At 43.8% G+C, this 21,583-nt stretch overlaps 3 protein-coding genes across 3 annotated transcripts in view; 1 reads left to right on the top strand and 2 right to left on the bottom strand.

Moving 5' to 3' along the window:
• The window catches only part of tws (protein phosphatase 2 regulatory subunit tws), a 66,344-nt gene extending 62,910 nt beyond the window's left edge, over positions 1 to 3,434 (bottom strand). The window contains exon 1 of the mRNA XM_065439703.1: positions 3,108 to 3,434. Within this exon, the coding sequence (XP_065295775.1) occupies positions 3,108 to 3,168 (61 nt within the window). The 5' untranslated portion in view covers positions 3,169 to 3,434. The remainder of the gene's footprint in view (positions 1 to 3,107) is intronic.
• A 230-nt stretch (positions 3,435 to 3,664) lies between these two features.
• On the top strand, positions 3,665 to 20,827 carry LOC135907917 (heme A synthase COX15). Its single transcript, XM_065439698.1, has 7 exons — positions 3,665 to 4,089; positions 4,194 to 4,262; positions 4,324 to 4,466; positions 4,585 to 4,704; positions 8,690 to 9,263; positions 17,966 to 18,079; positions 20,611 to 20,827. Exons 1-7 carry the CDS (start codon positions 4,036 to 4,038, stop codon positions 20,749 to 20,751), a joined length of 1,215 nt encoding a protein of 404 aa, XP_065295770.1. The 5' UTR covers positions 3,665 to 4,035; the 3' UTR covers positions 20,752 to 20,827.
• The window catches only part of Zip99C (Zinc transporter Zip99C), a 53,504-nt gene continuing 52,687 nt past the window's right edge, over positions 20,767 to 21,583 (bottom strand). Inside the window, exon 7 of the mRNA XM_065439699.1 lies at positions 20,767 to 20,963. Within this exon, the coding sequence (XP_065295771.1) occupies positions 20,888 to 20,963 (76 nt within the window). The 3' untranslated portion in view covers positions 20,767 to 20,887. The remainder of the gene's footprint in view (positions 20,964 to 21,583) is intronic.

The raw sequence follows: 21,583 nt of genomic DNA, 5'->3' as shown, positions 1-21,583 counted from the left end.
ATATTCTAGTTGACATTAAGAGGAAGAGATGAAGTTGGGCAGGACATGTAATGCGTAGGGCAGATAGCCAATGGTCTAGCAGAGTTACGGCATGGGTGCCAAGAGAAGGTAAGCATATCCGGGGACAGCAGAGCATGGTAGCTGGTGTTGTAAAATTAAGAAATTTGCAGGTGCAAGATGGCGTCAGGTCAAAGACTGTCAGCCAAAGTGCCTGCAGGTATCTGCATCATTTTGTCCAGTATCCCCCAGAACCATTCAGAGTTTATTGCCTTTATATTTCTTAAATCACTTTATGTTACTGAGAGGTGGAATGCAACTTGTTTGCCACTGACATATAATGCCCAGAATTACATATTTTATTATATTCACACCATAATTATGTGAAGCTTTAATAGTGTTGAGATCAAGCATAAATTAAGCACTAAACTTTTCTAAAAAATTTTTAATCCTGGGGTTTTACATGCCAAAACCACAATCCAATTATGAGGCATGCCATAGTGAACTTTGACCACCTGGGGTTCTTTAATGTGCACCCATCGTACGATATATGGGTGTTTTTGCATTTTGCCTCCATTGAAATGCGGCCGCCATGGCCAGGATTTGATGCAGAATTTGCTGGAGATTGAGATATGACAACTGCATGCCGTTGACTACATGCAAAAAGAAAACGCGAAAAGAAAGCTTAAAACATTCCTGTGACCAAACCCATGCCATGGCTGTAAAAGATGTGCTCTAGAAGAAGGGCAAAGACTGGTCATATGAAAGAAATCTTACTAGGCAGCAATAGTGACATAACAAAGGAATGAATCCATTCTGATACTTTTCTCCTGGATTGTGCCGGGCAGTTCAGCACATGAGAATGACAGTGCATTTTGTGACCAAACTTCAAATCAGGCGACAGCAGTGTTACAGACTGGTTTAGGGGTGGGCGAATATTCGAAGTTTCGAAAATGAACTAGTCAATGCTTTTGAATATTGATACTAACCAAATATTTCACAACCGACTCTTAAAGTGCAGTTACTATTCTCCATCTGCTAAACAATGTATCGCAAGTTATCAGAAGTGAAACAAGTATAAAAGCTTTGGAACCAATTGAAAAAAAAAAAAATAGCAATGCAAGCTGTGTTTTCGGGTTCGTGGCGGTAGACTAATGAAATTCTCCAATTCTTGTTTGTAGTCTAATTTAGTGTTTCTTCCAGTCTAGCCATGTAGTTTTATCTTTTACATTATAACCAGTGACGTCTTTTTTGAAACATGACCTTTTACATGCATCTTTGGCACACAAATCCACATTTTTTTTTGTTCCACAACTGTTCACCTTTTCTTCATAGCCATGCACTTATTTGGCATTTTTGGAACAGCAGTCATTCATTATTGAAAAGCTTGTTTCCAACCAGGCGCTAAAGATGTTGAGAGGCTATTTGTGCAGTCTTTAATGTCAACAGAAAAAGCTCCGAGGTCTTTCTTCAGGGTATCCTTCATTTTTCTTGCGCTAAGTACTGTAATAGTAGTAAGAGTACTGTATAGCTCTTCTAAAGGGTATCGTTAAGGTACGTAATCGAATGGTCCGGCTTGTTAATTAGAAAACGGTCATCAACAGTAAGAACTTTGAGCTTTGCTAGTGAATGAATGAATTCTGGGAGTTTACATGCCAAAACCACAATCTCATTGTAGTGGGGCACTCCAGATTAATTTTGACCACCAGGGGATCTTTAACGTGCACCCTGTGCATGAGCTTTGCTAGCAGAAAGGTGCAAACCGCCCTCTGCCAGCTGCCCTTATGTGAAGCTTAAATAGTGTTGAGATCAAGCATAAATTAAGCACTAAACGTTGCTAAAAAATTTTTAATCCTGGGGTTTTACATATAACCTTTGATATCAGCGTTGCTCCGAAGTATCTTGTTTGTTCAAATATTTAGCGGGTGAAAAAAAAAGATCTGCTAACTCTGTGCTTACTGCCGTGAAAATAAAAACACGAACCGGACAACCAACTTTGTGGGTCTTAGTGCTAAAAAAACATTTTAAGAGACAAACCATCTTTCTTATCAATAGAGCATGCTAGTGCATCCATTTTCAGCTCCTGGCACAAACATAGTGCCGTTCTTTTTACCTTGGAAAGTGAGGCAGTCACTTTACGTGAAAGTTGCGTTAATAAGCTGTGCATAGACGCCCTGATAAATGCACCAGGGAAATTTTAGAGAATTTTGGGATTAACCGCTTAAGTGTTGATTGCGTGAGCGTCCCGTCTCTAAAGCTATCCGAGAAAGAAATCAATTTTCTTGCTACTGCAGTGCAACAAGAATGCGTTGGGCGAGCAGATTTTTTCTTTTTCATTTCGTCCCTTGTTTTCTTGTCATGGTCTCGTTGGTACTGCCTTAGTTCTCCATATAAAAGACTACGCAAGATAATAAACACGCAGATGTTAGTCGGCGAAGTGTGTGTGTGGTTCTTCCTTTGTGTCCCGTCTAAAGGCGCTGTTTTTTCTCTGACAAGTTCATGCTTGCACTGTAGCAGCAGCAGCTTGCATCTCTATAAAAGAATGCAACATTGCACGTTTTTTCTTAAAATCCAGGCAATTAACTGTGCCGAGTGTTACACTAAACGACGAAGTCTTTCAAATGCGATCTTTCCGCGAAATTTGAGCAAGAATGCTGTAACGGCGGACCTTTTATGCACAGCTTGCGGAGCCGAAATTGAGACCACAGAGATGCACAGACCTTCGCCCGACTTTGGCTGAGGGAACAGTGACAGATATGGAAGAGGCGTTAGGTTTTCCCGGCGAACGAGTGCAAATAGACGAGAGAAGAGTGGCAGTAACGAAGGTGGAGGAAGTCAAGGGAGACGTAATGCTATAAATCGGGGAGCTAATGTTTTCTATACTATTTTAGATATTTATTTTGGGGGAGGAGGGGAGTGAGAACTAGTTAAGAAGGGGATATAAAGAAAAAAGAATAGGAGGGGGAGCAAAAGGCTAGGTGGCGCCAGCCGCCGCCATCCATCCATCCAGGGCGAAATTTTTTTTCGAACATTTCAAGCAAAATATGCACGCCCTGTATGTGCCTAGAATGCACACATTTGCTAGAAGAGTAACATAAGAATCGACTTACAGTCACCGTTGCAGTCCTCTTGTTCCTCTGAATGTAGTGGAAAGATGTCCGCAGAAACCATCTTTGCGTAATTTGACAAATTAACGGAACACTAGCACACAAAAGGAACTCAAATCTGGCGCCGCTTCGTCACCGCCGGCTTCACTCGCAGCTCCGCCAACACACTGCTTCAAAAATGACAGAGTAACAGAAATTAGGTGACACCACACACGTTGTGCCTTCGCTGGCTGTCTTAGGCATAGACTTCGTTCTAAAGTGTTCACGTCACCACATTTAAACCACTTTAAACTACAGACAGAACTGCCCACACCCATTCGCACGTGCGCACTGCGCTGCGCTCACAACATGAACCATGGTTGTACGATTGTACCGATTGTACATCTTTTGCTTCGTGGTTAATTAGTTTTTTATATATGAGCTAAAACTAAGAAAGAAAAACTATTGCACGAATCAGAAATTCCTTTGATATCAGCGTTGCTCCGAAGTATCTTGTTTGTTCAAATATTTAGCGGGTGAAAAAAAAATGATCTGCTAACTCTGTGCTTACTGCCGTGAAAATAAAAACACGCAGACACGCTGAGGCACGTTTTGCCGGTCGATTTCGGTCGTGGTTTCGCAGTTTCACCTGTGCTACGTGCGAGAAAGTTTGAACTTAGTTGCGTTTGGCCAGGCGAAGCTTCGTGTTTTAATTGAAGTGGCATGATGCATCCCCTGTGATCGCTGCTGATTGCTAAAAATTAGGGAAGCCGTTCTGAATCACGTTCTGCTATTGGTGTCGTCTCATTGTACGAAGTGACCTATCTAAAAGAAGTACTGCTGACCTCCGATGCACCGATTTACATATGTTCGCTGTTGTCATGTTTCTTTAGAGAATTCAACAGTTTTACAGAACTGAGGCACCGTTTCTCGGTGTAGCTGGTCGTATACAATGAATGTATCTCGGCGATGTTTCTACTTGGGCGCGTCCAAACCCACTTGCAAAGTGAGTGAACATGGATTGTACATATATTCTTTCAATTATTTCCTGCTTGACGCACTGGAGGTTACTGGGGTTTTGTGTATTCCTTGTTTGTACTCATTTTTCAGGCGATCTTGTTTCGTTGGGGCGTGCAACATCGCTTACTGGTACATCAGAAATGCAAGCCGATGCTTCAGGTGCGCACTTTGACAATGCACGATGTTGTTATACTCACCGTTTTTACCTCTGTTTCTATAGACCATCGGGCGTCGACTTCAAGTGACAGTTGCACAACCAGCAACCGAACAGCTGACTGAGAAGTCGCGAAAGGTTGTAGGAAAATGGCTTCTTGCCTGCAGTGGCATGGCCTTTGGTTCCATCGTGCTCGGAGGTGTCACGAGGTGATATGCGCATGATTTGTGCGGTGCAGTACACAGCCATGAAACATTGTAACGAGCCTAGCTCATTGTAACGCTGTGTACACGCTGTCGTTTCTCACATTTGTACTCATCCTTCCAGGCTGACAAAATCTGGCCTTTCAATGGTGCACTGGAACCCGTTTGCCGAGTTTCCGCCTTTCGGACGACAGCAATGGGAGCAGGAATTTCTGAAATACCAAGAATATCCAGAATACAAAGCGTGCGTACCGGAGCTGCAAAAATAAATTCCTCTCCCTGTAACCTGTCGCCAAAGAGCAGTCATTGTCTGAAATATGTGAATTGCAGATAACATAGGTGCTTCATATGAGGTATCAAAAGGTTTCTGTCAAGAAATAGTTTCGTGGATTTGACTTTTGTATGCCGATTCGGCTCGAACACAGATAAACAAGCATGGAAATACGCAGCTTGTGAGTCATAGAAATCCTGGTGCAAAGTGTTCTTGATTTACTGGCTTGCTCTCATGTACGTTGAAGTGCACTGTGCAGTTAAAAACTAAACACTGTTTCTGGCTTATGTTTGCATATGTTATGCTTTTAGCACTATCATGAGTAGTGTTTTGAATGTATATACATTGTCGTAGCTGTGATCCATCCTGTGCCAGGGGTGTTTAGTATGAAGCAAAACACTTTGCATTGTATTGAGAGAGCGTTTGTGCTTGGCACATGATGGCTTAACATTACGCTGCTGTCTGTGCAACTGTGTAGTTGCATAGTACAGTGCAGTAATAAATGTACCTGTTTCTTTTTTTCTCTAAGGTTAAATCCAGTTCAAGACATGCACAACTAATAAGTGAACCATCACTGAAAGAACATGTGAAAAGAGCACTCAAACCATGTATATATTCAGTCTATCGTCAGTGATCATATTGAAAGAATGTACAATTTCAGATATGAAGCTTTGCCTAGTTACTTGAAGGACTAACAACTGATCAGGATTCCTTAAAAATCATGTATTTTATTGATATTTTCAACAACATAAGTATAGTCGAATATGAGATTGTCAGTCGTAAAGAAAATCGTAATTTTACATTGACAATAAAGCTGCACGAAACTGCGAGATTAACACATTCACTTTGATTTCTGTGTGGGGTGATCTTCTGGTGAGTGACTTGTCATATTGCTGTAGTGCATCGTGACCCATCAGGAAGTTGTGCACCTTTGAAACTTCATCTAGATGTAGAGAAATGGTACCACAATGCGTCACAACAGAAGCAAAAAGCATTTTTCCTTTTTATTGATTTTTGGCAGATGTTGCTTGCGCATTACGGGAAAGCCTTGCGCAGCCACGCAGTGCAAATAACTGCAGTGACCCACATGTGACCCATGCTGCAGTGAACGTGTTAATGCTCTGTGATGATACTTTATGTATATATCTCCTTCAGGTGCCTATTAGTTCTGTCTATTAAAAATTCAGTTCCACCACACTTCTTGCATCTTCAGAATAATGAACAGCCTAGAGCTGCAGAACGGATTAAGGATTTTCAATTCTTCAGCGAGTTTTGTCAAATTTACAGAATGTGGAATCCATGTGAGAACTCCCCGCAGGTAATCAGAACACGAAAACGGGAACTATTTCATGTCATGCACACATGGAAAGAACCTATCAACCACTTGAAAAATATGCCTGATGCAAAACATTGTGAAAAACAACGAAAATGAACTCGCTGCATGATGACATATTGACAATGTGAGCAAACATCCAGCCTTCTACCTTCTGAATCATTCTACCAAAACTAACTTATTATTAAACCTTGCAGCACAGGTCCAACCAGAAGCATTTCAAGCTGTACGCCCCATAAGTTTTAAACATTAATTTCATAGTGCTTTTACTTTCGATGCACTATCTCTTGGCGTATACGTAGCACCTGAAGGGGATATGTATATATGACCACATACCATTCTGATACCTTCATTATGGTCAAAATGCATCAACTTCCCTGGCACTAAACTATATTTACTGTCTTAATTACCATGTGTAATCTTTAATGCATTTCCTTTCTTTTGTGAAGAAATATGCCTTTGTGAAACATGGCCATCATGTAACAGCAGTATGGCCCCAGCTCATTTGTCCTGTGCCGTGACCACTCCATGCTCAGCAATATTGGCAATTGTGAAGGCAGCGAATCTCGAATCGGCACAGCTGTCACTCATTTTTCCACGCACAATTGCCATTGCCTTAAGTTGTCTGGTCAGGATACACTGCTAAAGATTAGCGTATTCATTATATTATATTGCCACAGATTGAGTGTTTACTCACACCACCATGTTTTTTAATGGAAAAATGCAGAAAGTTTTGTGTATCCCCCAACAATTCTGCACAGGAAACTTGTGTAGGGCGATAGTAAGCTCAAGCTCGAATACTCATGAGCACCAACGACAGATTGTGTGCTTTTGGGTTGTGTTTTACACTTGAAATTCCAGAGGTTGGTTGCCTACATCTTCTTAAGGTATCCTTAACTATCAAACTCAGGCATCCTGAATGGATCAACGTCATAAAGAGAGCGATTATAAAAAAAAAGTTCTAACTTATGTAGATCCAACGCACATTTTGGAATTTATATGAAATGAAGCTTTTGGGAAGCGTTTAATGAAATCCTATACATTCGCCCATTCAATTCCTGCATCTTTGACATAAAGGAAACTGGTGCATGTGCATCTGCTCTCGCACACCCTTGCCACGCCATGTCACGACTCTTGTCTACAAATATAATCATCCTTACTTATTTTAAATGTACCGCCCTCTTCTTGGCCAATCCCCTGTTGTGGGTGTATGCCGTAGTATGGGAATCATCATCAATAGTACATTTCAGTTATCTCAAAAAGGTAGTTGGCTTTGGCATGATAGAAGTACATGTACGATTGTGGCCTTATGGCTAGGAAAGTAGGCATGAAAGGCACTGCACCCAGCCAGGCAGCAGCCACAGTCAAGAAAGTCAAGGTGGGATGGCAAAGAAACCTTCACTTTAAACACCCTGAACACTACTCTAGGTATACTTTTTGTGAACATAAAATGGGACACAGTACACTGTACCAGCTGCAGAGGTCCAGTAGTGCCGGCTACCCCATTGAAATGATTGCCTGAGTGGTTGAAGGCTCCATGAAAGAGTTAAAGGGAGGACTAAAAGGCCCATATTGACACACCTGACACTGAGTCAAGCAAGCAAGATCCTGTACCTCTAAATTATCACGCTGCCCTAAATAGGCTCATAGGTGTGGCATCAAAGTTTTGCTTTTGGCTTTGCAATGACTTTCATGGTACATGCAGTAGGGTGAATGGGGATCATGAGAAAAATACTTGTGATAAAAAGCCTACTGTGAAGTTAATTGAATGCAGTACTGCCATCATATAGAAAACAACAGTTTCTTGTGATATATACTACAGTGGACAGAGGGTACAGTGTGTCATGAAAAATTACATGAGCACTGGGCAGCAGTGCAGGCACTAGCAACACGTGGGGCAATTGGCTAAGTATTGCTGCCAGCCCCCATGCATGCCAAAGTTTAAGCATATTAATATCCTTGCACATTTCTGATCATGATTGTTAGGGAAATTTATGAATAGTTCGAAATTAAGAAAGAAGGTGACATGCAAGTACACAATCGGTGGCGATAAAAATTAGGGATATGTTTATCTGGCATGGTCCAGTACAGTTCATGAATGTAAGCATAGTGACATGGATGGTATAGGACTGTTTTGTTTTGTTTGGTATTATTACGATATCATCGAGCGATGCTCAAGAGACGAGCCGCCGCGAGAACGACGAAGAAGTTGGTCGGTGCCCTTGGCACGAGCGAGTGTCAGCCTGGCTGCCTGGCTCCAGTGTAAATAGCATAGTATTATGCATAAAATGGTGCACTGTTCTAAAGACTTGTGTTCAGCTTGGTCATGTATGTAGTGACCTTCACTGCTTGTGTCCATTCTGCCGACTAGTCCTCTGTGCCTTTCCACTGTAACTGTAATGGATTGTGAAATTATGCACCAACTAGCCCAAATATTTGTGTTAACAATCATAATACAGTTTGTTGGCCACAGTCTGTTACGAGTATCATACCCTTCTCAGAAAGCCTTTTCAAAAGAAATAACAGTTGGTTAGAATTATGTGTCGTTTCTAGTGACATTCCATCCGCTTTGTGATGCTGAACTCGGTATTTTCCCCTCGGCTCTGCTTTTCTTGACTTCTACAGGTTCAACCAGGAGATGACACTGGCCGAGTTCAAGCGTATTTGGTACATTGAATACCTTCACCGTATGTGGGGCCGCACTATTGGTGCAGTATTTTACACGGGTGCTGCCTGGTTCTGGTGGCGGGACTGCCTGAGTCGCCGAGCTAAGGTGCACGTCAGCCTTCTAGCTGTGGGGCTGGGATTTCAGGGGTTCTTGGGTTGGTACATGGTGAAAAGCGGCCTCCAGGACCAGCCACATGTCAGCCAGTACCGGCTGGCTGCTCACCTGGGCACAGCATTGGCCTGGTATAGCCTGGCCTTTTGGTCAGGCATCTCCCACCTGTCAACACAACCCATGCATACTTCTGCGCTGCTGTCAACAAGCATGCGGAGGGGTGCCCATGGAGTCCTCGGGTTGGTGTTTGTCACTGCCATGTCGGGTGCAATTGTGGCAGGTTTGCGAGCAGGTCTTGTCTACAACTCCTTCCCTAAGATGGCCGATCGCTGGGTGCCTTCTGACATATTGGCGCTTGAACCCAAGCTGCGCAACTTCACTGAGAACCCAACAACAGCCCAATTTGATCACCGAATACTGGTAAACTTGCCTTTTCTCATTACTGGCTTGTTTTCTAGCTTGCTAAGAGTGAGCAGCACAGTCTCTAGTTGTTATTGCCTGACAGGACTAAAATTTTAAAGCATGACTTGATCATGTTTTGCTGCATGGTGCATAATGCTTTTTTCTTTTCTTTTTTCTGTGTGTGTAAATAGTTGCACTAAAAGGTCTCCACAGAGAACAAGCTGGCATGCTCAGGAAAAGTCATGCTATGCCTTATTCCCCGACAAATATTAAGGCTTAGCATACAATAAACAAGTTTAAAGCAGTCTTGCTTTCACTGTGTCACCGTAAAGTACTGTTAAATCACCCATACTTTCGGAACATATTGTGACGGGGCATCAAATATATGAAAAGCAAAACACGATTCATAAACAGACAGAGATGGGGAAAATGGCTGAAGACACTCGTCTCAGTGATTGTCTTCTTCGTTAGTCCAAGGAAGTGGCTCGTAGCATCTAACCTCCCTGGCAGGCGGAGCGCCATCTCAACACAGACTAATTATACAAGGAGGAGGTGCCATATGGAAAAACCAGATTGTCTCCTTGCTGAATTCCAACAAGAAGCACTTGTTGAAACCCCTGTTCATAATTAGTTTTTGTTTTTCTTTTCATTTACAATACTGCTACTACTCTCATTCAAGTGCAAGGCAGTTGGACAATACAATAATATTTTGTCGATGTGTGTTTTATTTTTTAATAGCAGAATTTTAAAAAATCGCCTGTGCCATATACGACAGATATACTCTTTGAACTGGATTACTCAAAGAGGCTGATATTACTTACACTGGAAATCAAAATGCACGGTTGTCTAATTTCTAAAAATTCACAAATCAACTTTTTAATTAATTAAGCACACACATTGCACCATACGAATTCAAGACAGCGATTTCACAAGACATCCACTTGAAATTAATTTTAATAGCAGCACCACTTTTGAGATAAGTGCTGTCAAACTTGCACTAAAAATGCACTGTTGTTTCACTAACCTTCTTTGCTCTTGTTACTTGCTCACCATAGTGACAGCAAGAAATAAATGGTAAAATCAGCCTTCGCTTCGTGTAATTTCACACGGAGTACAAAGCATCCGAAATAGTGCACACACCGATGTCTGGGAGGCCATGGAGTAACCAAAGTGTTTTGATGCCTAGCTGTCAGATGGCACCACCTCATTTACCACTGGCAGCAGGCAGTGAATTTTTGCCGGTGTTGACAACACATTTGAACTAGACAAAAGTACCCTCCTGTTAAAACGCTGACCTCGCAGCACACTTGAGATTTTATTTACGGGTGTACGATTGTATTGGTTCAGACAACAACGAAAGTTTGCCCTTTTTTTTTTCTCGATGTCGTGCCAATGTATATTGTTGTCCCACAGCAAGATGCGACAGTACAGCAGGGTCCGCTCATCGCATCGCTTGTTGCTTGAATATTGCATGCATGTGGTTGCCTATCTTTTATGAGCTTTGCAAGCCAGGAAGATAAGGGCAGCACTACTCAATACAGAAACTACCAAAACATGAGGGTGCGGGTGGCATGGAATCGAGCAAAAACAACCTTTTGACCATTCGCCACGTCGTCAAAGGTATAACATCGATGAGTTCTTTTTTCAGAAACGAATAGAAGTAGACAAGTTGCCTTTTCTTCCATGTTATAATGCAGTGCAATGATCTTTTTATTGTCAGTGGTTGAGTATAAGTGACAGACTTATAATGAGGTGTTACTATGTCAGTCGACTTCCGTTAATTCAATTCTGACGGGACTGACGAAATTGATCGAATTATCCGGCGGGTCGAATCAAACAAGATGCAGAAGATATGCGAAAATGCACCACTGATCAGTAATTTGACAATATTTGCCTCATTGTAACACACCCCCAAATCAAATGTGTGCCAACTTTCTGTGTGCCCAAAGTAGGAAGGTAACATAGATGTGACATTAAGAATCCTAAATAAAGTAGAAATGTAATGTGCAACCAATATTTTAGCAAAAAAAAATAGGCAAGGGTCTAATATGTGTTGCACCATGGCAGCCATGTCCTGAAGTTAGGTTCGCCGCAATACATTCCTGTTAGGCGCTAAACATGCAAATGCCGCAAAGGCGATTTTAGTTTCGTGTTCGATTGCATAGCGCAGGCGATTTTTGGCCCAATTTTCATGAAAGAAAAAAAAGAGCTGCGCATTAGAATAGGGTAAATACTGTAATTAGACATTGTGAGCTGCGGTTATTGCTTGAAAATCTTCCTAGGACAGGCCAGAAATAGGCGGTTTCGGCGAGAGATGAAGTGTGTTCAGCACATTTCCTGTCCCCTAAGCTCTGGAAAGACAGACGCTGCCACTAAAGGTGTCGCTAATGCGGTCCCCATAAGGGTGAGGCATATGTGCGCTGACTGGTCAATTCTATACTAGGATGTCCCAGTGGAGTGTCAAATCGTGTTCTGCATTCACCTCAATTTCTCGATTACTAAACTTTTATTCTGGATAATATCTCTCGCACTTTCTTTGCAGCCCAGAAGTTTTGTTACTAATATGTGCTTTCATCCAAACAAATGGAAACTGCACTCTGTGCAGTGTACATCTGGCCTACATTTGGTACTGAAGATGTACACTCGTGTACTGTTGTCTACACATCATTGACCGTGCATGCTTTAAAAGGACTGAATTTTTCTGCTCTTGGCATGTATAGCTCATTTTCCAGATGTCCAGGCCAACCTGGAGTCTGTGAGCATTATAGTGCAGCTATAGGTTGTAGGCTCTCTGCCTAGCCCACAAGAAACTGCATTTTTACATTGCACCAGTGCCCAAGAAGCTCTTGCTCGTGGCTGTACATAGGCAAATACATTGCAATTCATTATCTGTGGCTCATGTTCAGTGCACCTGTGGCATGTACAAAGGCTCCTCCTGCGATAAGAATTTACAATATTAATTATTAGAGAAAAAAGTAGGTGCCCTTTTAAGATATGTAATCTCCATATTTTCAACCAATGACAACATTCAAAGGCCCAAATAACAAATGTTATGAATGTAAGTTTTTAAAAGCACGAGTGCTGCACTTTCCCACGATGATGTCATTTGATGAGAGGGTGCACCGGGCAGCTGCCGTCTACGCGACTGTAAAGACTTTTTACTTAAAAAAAGATAATGATGAATAGCCGGGCAAGGGAACAAGAGTTCAAGATAGCCAGTCAGACTCTAGAGTCTGTGAAGGAGTACGTTTACCTAGGTCAATTAATCACGGGACCCTGATCATGAGAAGGACATTCACAGAAGAATAAAAATGGGTTGAATTGCATACGACAGACACTGTCGGCTCCTGACTGGAAGCTTACCATTATCATTGAAAAGGAAGGTGTACAATCAGTGCATTTTACCAGTGCCGACATGTGGAGCAGAGACTTGGAGACTGACAAAGAAGCTTGAGAACAAGTTAAGGACTGCACAAAGAGCGATGGAACGAAGATTGCCGTGCTAGGCATAACATTAAGAGACAGAAAGAGAGCAGTTTGGATCACAGAGCAAATGGGTATAGACGATATTCTAATTCACATCAAGAGAAAAAGTGGAGCTGGGCTGGTCATGTAATGCGCCGGTTAGATAACCATTAGACCATTAGAGTTACAGAATGGGTACCAAGAGCAGGGAAATGCAGTCGAAGACGGCAGAAGACTAGGTGGAGCAATGAAATTAGGAAATTCGCGGGCGCTAGTTGGAATCGGTTTGGCACAGGACAAAGGTAATTGGAGATTGCAGGCCTTGAAGGCCTTCGTCCTGCACTGGACTTAAAACAGGCTGATTATTATTATTATTATTATTATTATTATTATTATTATTATTATTATTATTACTTAGTTTTAATGATTGTCGTTTGGCTACTGAGCACGAGGTCGCGGGATCGAATCCCAGCCACGGCGGCCACATTTCGGTGGGGACGAAATGTGAAAACACCCAAGTACTTAGATTAAGGTGCACATTAAAGAACCCCAGGTGGTTGAAATTTTAAGAGTCCTCCACTACGGCATGCCTCATAATCAGAAAGTGGTTTTGGCATGTAAAACCCCATAATTTTTTTTTTTCATGATTATCATTGGCTGGCTGGAAGTGTGCATACTGCTGAACCTTTAGCAAAGCATTTTACTGCTTTCAGCATGCCACAGAAGGAAGTTGGTGTGAAGACGTGCTGCGCACACTTCTGCGCCAACAATACGCTGAAAGATAGCGGCATCTCATTGACAACTATGAACAGGTGTTCACTTGGTTGTTATTTAGGCTTTACCATTAGACACACAATCATTAAACTTCGTGTGAGCACATTATTGCTTTCATGTGCTTTTGAAACATGAAAATTATGAGTAAACTAGACTTTCTTATGGGCTTGTCATAGAGGAAAATGAGTAAGGAAAACAATCTATGTGATAACCAATCATTTTCCGTCAATGCTGCCTCCTTTAGTAGTTGCTGTGATATAGTTACTAGCGCGAACAAAGCTAATGGAAAAAAAGTTGGGACAGGACCGAGTGCTAGACTTCAACTGAGAAAATTTTATTCGTGCAACATTCAAAGAGGCCACCCGATACTCAAATAAATGCGCAGGCAAACGCATAGACGAAAGTGCCAGAAAGGAGGTGACCAAGAGTAAAACGAAGCGGATAGGTGCCCACAACGTGCCATTACAAATAACTGATGACAAGGTTCTTCTTAAGGTACAGCACTTCTTTATCAGTGAGTACCAGAGATGGTACACTTAGGTATTCATCACCAACATTTAAAATGCAAAATGCCTAAAAAATTTCCCCAACGGCCTGGCACACCGGCTGAGCACATGCGTGTTAAGAAAACACTGGGAGCAAATACATCTTCGGCAATGATCAGCCAAGTGGTCAGAGACTGCTATATCGCTTACCGTTGTCCAGTGCTCTTAAGCCGGTCATTCAGGCATCTGCCCGTTTGCCCAATATAGCATTTTCCACAAGAAAGTGGAATCTTGTAGCCACTCCCACATTGCAGTTTACCAAGCGGGTGGCATGCTTCTTAATGCAGGCATCTTTTTTCCCAGCGTTTACTGTCCTGTTTCTGTCTTATCCCAACCTTTTTCTGTTAGCTTTGCTCGTGCTAGTAACTATGTCACAGCAGTAGCATCAACGCCAACTAGCCCAACTCTCTCCCTTTGATTAATCTCTTTTAGTAGTTTTTGGTTGCATGCCCCTATTAAATTCAGCAGTGAGGCATAGCAGGCAGTCGTGATGCTAGCACATAAGAGGAACAGGCTGAGTATGGAACCATGGTTAGCAAACATCGCTGTAGCAGTCAGTGTACTCTAGTATCGGCACGTCAAGTGAGTGTTGGCAGGTTACGTGTCACTGTTTCTAAACCAGTCTAGTGACTAGTGAAAAGTTTCCTCGGTGCAGTCTTGGCTGTGCACTGTGGACAAAAGTGGCATGCAAAATATAAGTGTGTGTAGCTTGTGCTGCTAATAAGAGCAATGGCATGATTTCAAGCACAGTATCCAGCTCTGTATCAAAAGAAGTGCAACAGAAGAGGATGTTTGGCACGTCCAACATTGGCATTAACTTAGGTACATGGTAAATGCATTTCTTCAGTAAATTTTTTTCCCAGGGTGGAGACAATAGTTGTACATTGTATCAGTGTATGTATATGCCTGTGCTTTTACATTATCACTGTTGCAAACTGTTTTTGTCATGTATCCTTCATGTGTCAATGCAACACGCACAAAAGCAAGTCCGCAAGAACTTACCAAAAAGCTGAACAAAGGAGACAGTAGTCCCAGTAACAAACAATGTAAAAAAATGGCTGTGGCTTAGCTAAGGTTAAGCCCAGGATGCGAAGCATACTAGCCTTTATTTTAGTTGTTGAACCACTGTTTAGCCTGGTGAACTGCTGTTGCTTGGCTATATTTGGTTCGGCTAGACGAAGAAACAACTCATGCGTTACTCTGCTTCGCCTTCAAGAGTGGAACGCGAGAGCGTTCCCGTCGACCCGCCAAGGGGTGTAAGACAATGGGCTACGGCGCAGCGACTACGCGCCCCGCATTGGACGCGGTGAGCGTCGAGCAACGCAGCGTTCGGCGCGGCAACGAAATGTGCGCCTGAGCAAGCGACGCACGCCTGAGCCTCAGAAACAGCTCGTTTCTAAGGCAACACCGCATTCACTAGAGGCGCTTTTGTACCGCTTTGAAGCATCGTACTCGTGGCTCAGTGGTAGCGTCTCCGTCTCACAATCCGGAGACCCTGGTTCGATTCCCACCCAGCCCATCTTGCAAGAGTTGAGCCAAAGCCACCTAGAAGATCAGTCTCTGTAGCACGCCGCAACCTTCGCTTCTCATTCCAACGAGCAGCTCTGTCTCCAGGAGGCATCTCACCTCGTGAGTGTCTAGCAGAGGCAAGCGACGCCGCGAGCAACGGCGCGAGTTGGAGCCCTCCTCTGTCGTGACGTCACGGTATCACGTGGTATTGAAGGCGACACCGCCGCGCCTGAGGAGCTGGGTTGAGCTCTCGTAATATGCTTCGCATAAAAATATGGCTTACATGTCTATTCAAGCCTCGAAGCATGATGCACAAGTACTTGCACATCAGCAAAAAAAAAATTTGGGACGCTTGCTTAGTAGGTACTTCCTGACCAAAAACAGCAGAAAAATACTAGACGATGCTTGCACCTGTCACGACCATGCAAACATGTGGCAGTAGCAGAAAACAGCGGAGCTAGCACGCTTTCATCTAGGCTTCCCAGCAGACTGTTGCTAGGTGCTCACGCAACGTCCTGAAAAGGTCCCTTCACAACATGTAGTGACAGCACAGTGTCCTAGATCTGACTTTGTGTGTGGGCAACTTATGTGACGTAGGTAAACAGCACGACTTTTGACAAGCGTTAGCTTTTTGCTATTCTGCAGTGAATGCTTATTCAGTCAGAGTTTTAACAAGGTCCACATCATCCTTAAGTTGTTGACAACAGTCATTTGTGACCTTTCAGCAGACTCTTGGATGATTCCATATGTCAAAGCCCAACAGCTAAATTTGTCTCAAATACGTGACAGCCAGTGATCACATAAAAAAAAACTTTGACACGCAATTTCAACATAGGTGATGTCTGAAAGCAGTAAAGCAACGGCTTTTAGTGTAAAGGACACCAACGGCAGGTCACAAAATACAAACGTAGGCACCACTTCGCTTTAAGGCATGGATTGTTCATGGTAACAAAAACAGAGGTCAGAAAGCAGTATGAAAGCATTCTGTTTATATTATATGCTGTCCAATCACGTAAAAATGCTGTAAAGCTTTGCATGGCTTTTGTATATAAGTGTTCTGGTGTTGCTAGTGTACACAGTCTTGAAAGGTATGATCTTTGGAAAGTGGTCGTTTTACTGGTAATCATCTCGGGTACTGTGCATAAGCTGAAACGCAGAAGCTAAGTTTGTTTTGCTGCATATAATTTATGGCTTCAAAGTTGTGACTTGTCTGGAGCTGACTTTGAAAAATCCATTAATATCAGGTTACTGCTAGTGGAGCTATAATACTGTCACGTGGTAGTGACGTTAAAGAACACAGTAGCAGTACTGTGAAAGACAAAACTAGCTTTTATTGGGCGAACCTGTGCCCACAAAACAGGCTACACTTAAAGCACAACGATAGCGGCGAACACAGTCGGCGATCGGCGAAATCTGATCAGCGGGTCAAGCGCGTCGGCTTTTATAGAGCAGTCGTCGAATGTTCCAGACTAATCGTTCGGACCCGCGTGCCTTCCACAAAGTTCTACACCATTCGCGTTACGCGATGAAATCAGATAACACCAGGTTCGGCAACAACAGACAACTGGGTAGAAGCATCAATAACTTTCCAGAAACGTCGGATACATGCAGGCGCGTCCCTCGCTGTGCGATTACAGTTGTTAAGCGGCAAAACGTGTCGCCCGATAAAGACAAGTACACGTGTCAATACTATATGAGACTAAGGGGCCGCCCTCGTCTAAGGGCCACACCCCCACTTTGGAGGGCAAAATTTTGGTTAAAAAAAATTCAAAGTATCCTGCCGGAAAGCAAAGTTAGTTTCATTGCTGCTAGCTGACGCCAGCTGCTTTTCCGTCGACGCCGCTCAGGCCAGTGCTGCTGCGCCATTATTTTTTTGTGTGGTGCATCGTCTCGGCTGTGTTAGCAGTGTTTCCAGTCGGATAGGTGGCATTTCACCTCTAGAGAAGGGAGCCCTGTTTGGGCCAGTAAAATAAAATAATAATAATCTTTATGACATGTCATTTGCACCTCTCTTACCCTCTGCTACAGTGGCGGAAACAGTACAAACCACTAGCAGGCTGTCATCGGCCTGATTCGTGTAAGGGCTGCACCCAGCCATGTTTCTAGAAGAAAAAAAAGTGCAGCTCTTACACGAGCATATACAGTATCTTATAGCAGGCACCACACGACATTGATAACAAGATGTCTGCCGTGCCTTGGGCGTCACCTATTCACTCGAGCAATAAGTACCCAGATACAAAACAAAGGGGGTGCTTTTTAACTAGATTTATTTCACCACAACTCTTCCATCCTGAAAATAAGGAGGCACTTGGATTTCTGAAGCATTGGCTTTCAAGAAAATGTGCTTATTTTTACTTTTATGTCATCTTTGTCATGAGAAAAAGAAAGGTGAATGGGTTTGATTCAGAAAACTTGCCTTTTTTACAGGGTGAAAGTGTCGTGATCTTTGTGACTGGTCTCTGGCTTTGGGGCCGGAGGCAGCCTCTGCCCCCGCGAGCAAGGAAGGCACTCCACTGTCTTCTAGCTGCTGCGTGGCTCCAGGTAAGAGAAGTATAAACCAGCTGTTGTACTTTATGTTTTTTTTTTTACCATACATGGCGGACACAATTCAATTCTAGCTTGAGCCACACTCCAATGACTTTACTTTTTAGCCAATCCATGCAGAAGCTTTGCCTCTTGAAATAATGACAGGTGTGCCATACCTTGAAGTAAGGCAGTCACCTTTGAGCACTCGGTGAGCACTTAGAATGAGGAGTAATGTGCTTTGTCAAGACATTTTTAAAAATAATTCTGGTATTGAAAACTGGTGCCTATTTGTGGAAGTGGCTTTACGAGAATAACTCCCTGCATCTGAAGGAGCTGAAGTCAACGACAGTTTTGTTTGTGCCTTCCAAATTTAGAACCTTCTAGAATGTGAAAAGAAATTGCATGGTTTTTGTGGCATCCTTTTCTGCCGCCACTGCACAACTCCACACGACGCACACGGAAATACATTATCCTTAAGAATATAGCTTGAACGACAAGGTAATGTGAAGGGGTTATAAATACAGTCGCCGACCATTTATTCGGACCTCACGGGTACTGCGGAAGTGTCCGAATAAACAGGTGTCCGAAAAATCAGATTAAGAAAAAAAAAAATCCTTTATTTCCACGTACTTATTCGGGCTCGGCAGTAGGCTTGAAGAAATTGTGAATGCGCCGTTGCACGCTGTTCCGTTTATGCGCAGTCAGATAAACCTGAATCTCGGAGAGGGTCGTATGGTCACTATAGGCGGCTGAAAGCACAGTCATTGTTTGAGCACGCTCCGCATGCGACGGAAGCGTAGCACATAGTGCGTCATCTTCTGACACGGAGTCATCGTCCGGTGGTGCAGCAGAAACCTGACGAATGATCTCGCCGTCATCGAGTTCTGCGCATGTCAGTACAGCAGTGCGAGCACCTGTGAAACTGTCAGATGAGACAGTGTCCGGAACCACTGCACAGGTCTCGGCAGAACACTTTCGGCGTTAGTAGGGTGCACATCGAAAGGCGACAAATCCTTGGCCTCCCGGCACCCGCTTGCCGGCATTCCCCAGCGCAGTCTGCGCGGGCACTGTCAGTGCCATTAGACACTTGACGCAATGTTTCCGTATGCCACGTTGCATCACCGCAACCCCGACACAGCACACAAAGCAAACATCACCACGCTGTCACGCTGATACCAGTCGCAAAAATGGAAAACGTGGCCTACTCGCAGCATCGTGCACGAAGAAACGAACAAATCAGCTGCTGTCTTGACATGGCTTACTAAGCTGAGACCGGAACTGCTGTAGCCACGAACCAGGCAGAAACGATGATGATAAGCGGGGATTTGCAGTAGCGCCACTTCGTGGGGCAGCAAGGAGGCTCCATTCAAAACAAAAATGGCATTAAGCAAGTCGAACCATGCACCGGTCAGAGTCGGTGCATGGTGCGTTCGATCGAGTTGGCTCAAGGGAGTGTCCGAACTTTCGGCAGTCGTTATACATTATGGTCTACGGGAAGAATGGCGGTGCAGCGAAGCAGACCACATCTAGAATAGCATAATCGACAATCCCTTGTTGCAATGACCATGGGTGCACACATATGTTACATGAGTGTTTCAACTTGTGAGGACGCTCAACTCTCGCGTCGCCTGTAATCCGGCTTCCACGTGTAGATGTGTGCCACAGCTGGTCGGTGTAGTTGCAGAGTATGAGAGGTGGCGTTCTAATGCTGGCTTCACGTGACGGCTTGGATATTTGGCCGCAAAGGGAAGAAGCTACCATCTCTGGCTCGCGGTTGGTGGCGCACACGGACATGTCGCGGGGTACCGGGATGGACAAGCATGATCATTCGAACACACCACCATTCATGTGATTGTACACATGAACGATTGGGCGTTCGTGGGACGAGCGTATTTGGTCGGCATCCAGTTGTAGGGAGTCAGACTTCCACGTTTCACCAGCACCCATCAGGATGTTCCGTTAATTTAATTCGGCTAGTTGGTATTGGTGTACAAATAAATAAATGCCCTTTTGGTTGTTTGCACTACTGTGTTGTCGTTCCTTTGTCTCAAGGGCACGATTGGGATCCCACGAACTGGAGCAGCTTGTGCATTGCTATAGTGGATGGGGCCATTAGGCATAAAGCCCCTGACCCACTGTAATTGGACTTTTTGCCCTATCACTGGTTTTAGACTTGCACCGGCTGTGATTTAGCTGGCTGAGGTGGCGGATTGAGGCCATCAAATTTTTAAGCATGAGCAATATATTGGTTTATTGTTCTGAATGTAATGCAGAGTGCTTTGTTGGGAATTCAGCCAAAATAAAGGGAGAAAACAATATGTCATTATTTATGCAAATGCAGTATGATGTCACTTGGCAGTGGCAGAGCTAGGAAGCCTGTTGCCACTGTGTGCAATGCTCATCTCTCCTCCTGCGCTCTTATTCGCTCACAGGGAATTCCCACATCATAGCTGCCGTCGTAGCCCAAAGTGAAGCTTTGAGATGGGGTACATTACTATTTCAGCTGCTTCAGGCACTGCTGAGGCACTGTGTTGTTCCATTTGCAGGCTACCCTGGGAGTGTCGACACTCCTAACCTATGTTCCTGTTTCGCTTGCATCATCACACCAGGCAGGAGCAGTCACCCTGCTCTCAGTGGCCCTCTGGCTCACTCACGAGCTTAAGCTGCTCAGGAGGATACCAAAGTGAACACACGAGGCCACCTGAGTTTGCTAAAGTATGTATTACTGTACCATGTGACAAGAATAAAACGTCCAAAAAGTGACTTGGTCCATGACTGGCTCGGTGACTAGTTTTGGGCACCTTCTTTCATATGTTCTGGATACTATTCCAAAAATGCTTGCATAGCTGCCATTACAGCAATTCCGCAGCATACACACCCGAGTTGCTTGCTTGATTCCCTGTAAAAAAAAAAAAACACTGCCGTCATTATTTGGAAGCTGTTAGGTAGCCCTCTATAAATGCAACACTGCAAAATGCCAAGATATGAACTTACGGTTGTTCATTGATGTTATTGATCTATTAAGCTATTAAATAGATATGTCTATATAGCAGTACAACCTATTATAATGCACTGCATTACGTTTGAAGAAACATTATCCATGAAATCTGTTATGGCCAGCTTGCAAAGAAAAAAATGGCTGTGGCTTAGCTAAGGTTAAGCCCAGGATGCGAAGCATACTAGCCTTTATTTTAACGCGACAGCGTTAAGGAGCTCGTGTCGCAGAAAAGCCGGTGTCGTCGGCGTCGGCTCAGGCGTGCGGCGCTTGCTCAGGCGCACATTTCGTTGTCGCGCCGAACGCTGCGTTGCGCGACGCTCACCGCATCCGATGCGGGGCGCGTAATCGCTGCGCCGTAGCAAAGCCACCTAGAAACAGTCTCTGTAACACGCCGCAACCTTCGCTTCTCATTCCAACGAGCAGCTCTGTCTCCAGGAGGCATCTCGCCTCGTGAGTGTCTAGCAGAGGCAAGCACAGCTGCTTATATACCGCCGCGACGGCGCGAGTTGGAGCCCCGTTTC

Source organism: Dermacentor albipictus, chromosome 1 (assembly GCF_038994185.2).
Source record: "Dermacentor albipictus isolate Rhodes 1998 colony chromosome 1, USDA_Dalb.pri_finalv2, whole genome shotgun sequence".
Taxonomy (NCBI): domain Eukaryota; kingdom Metazoa; phylum Arthropoda; class Arachnida; order Ixodida; family Ixodidae; genus Dermacentor; species Dermacentor albipictus.
This window is presented reverse-complemented; position numbering and strand designations above follow the sequence as displayed.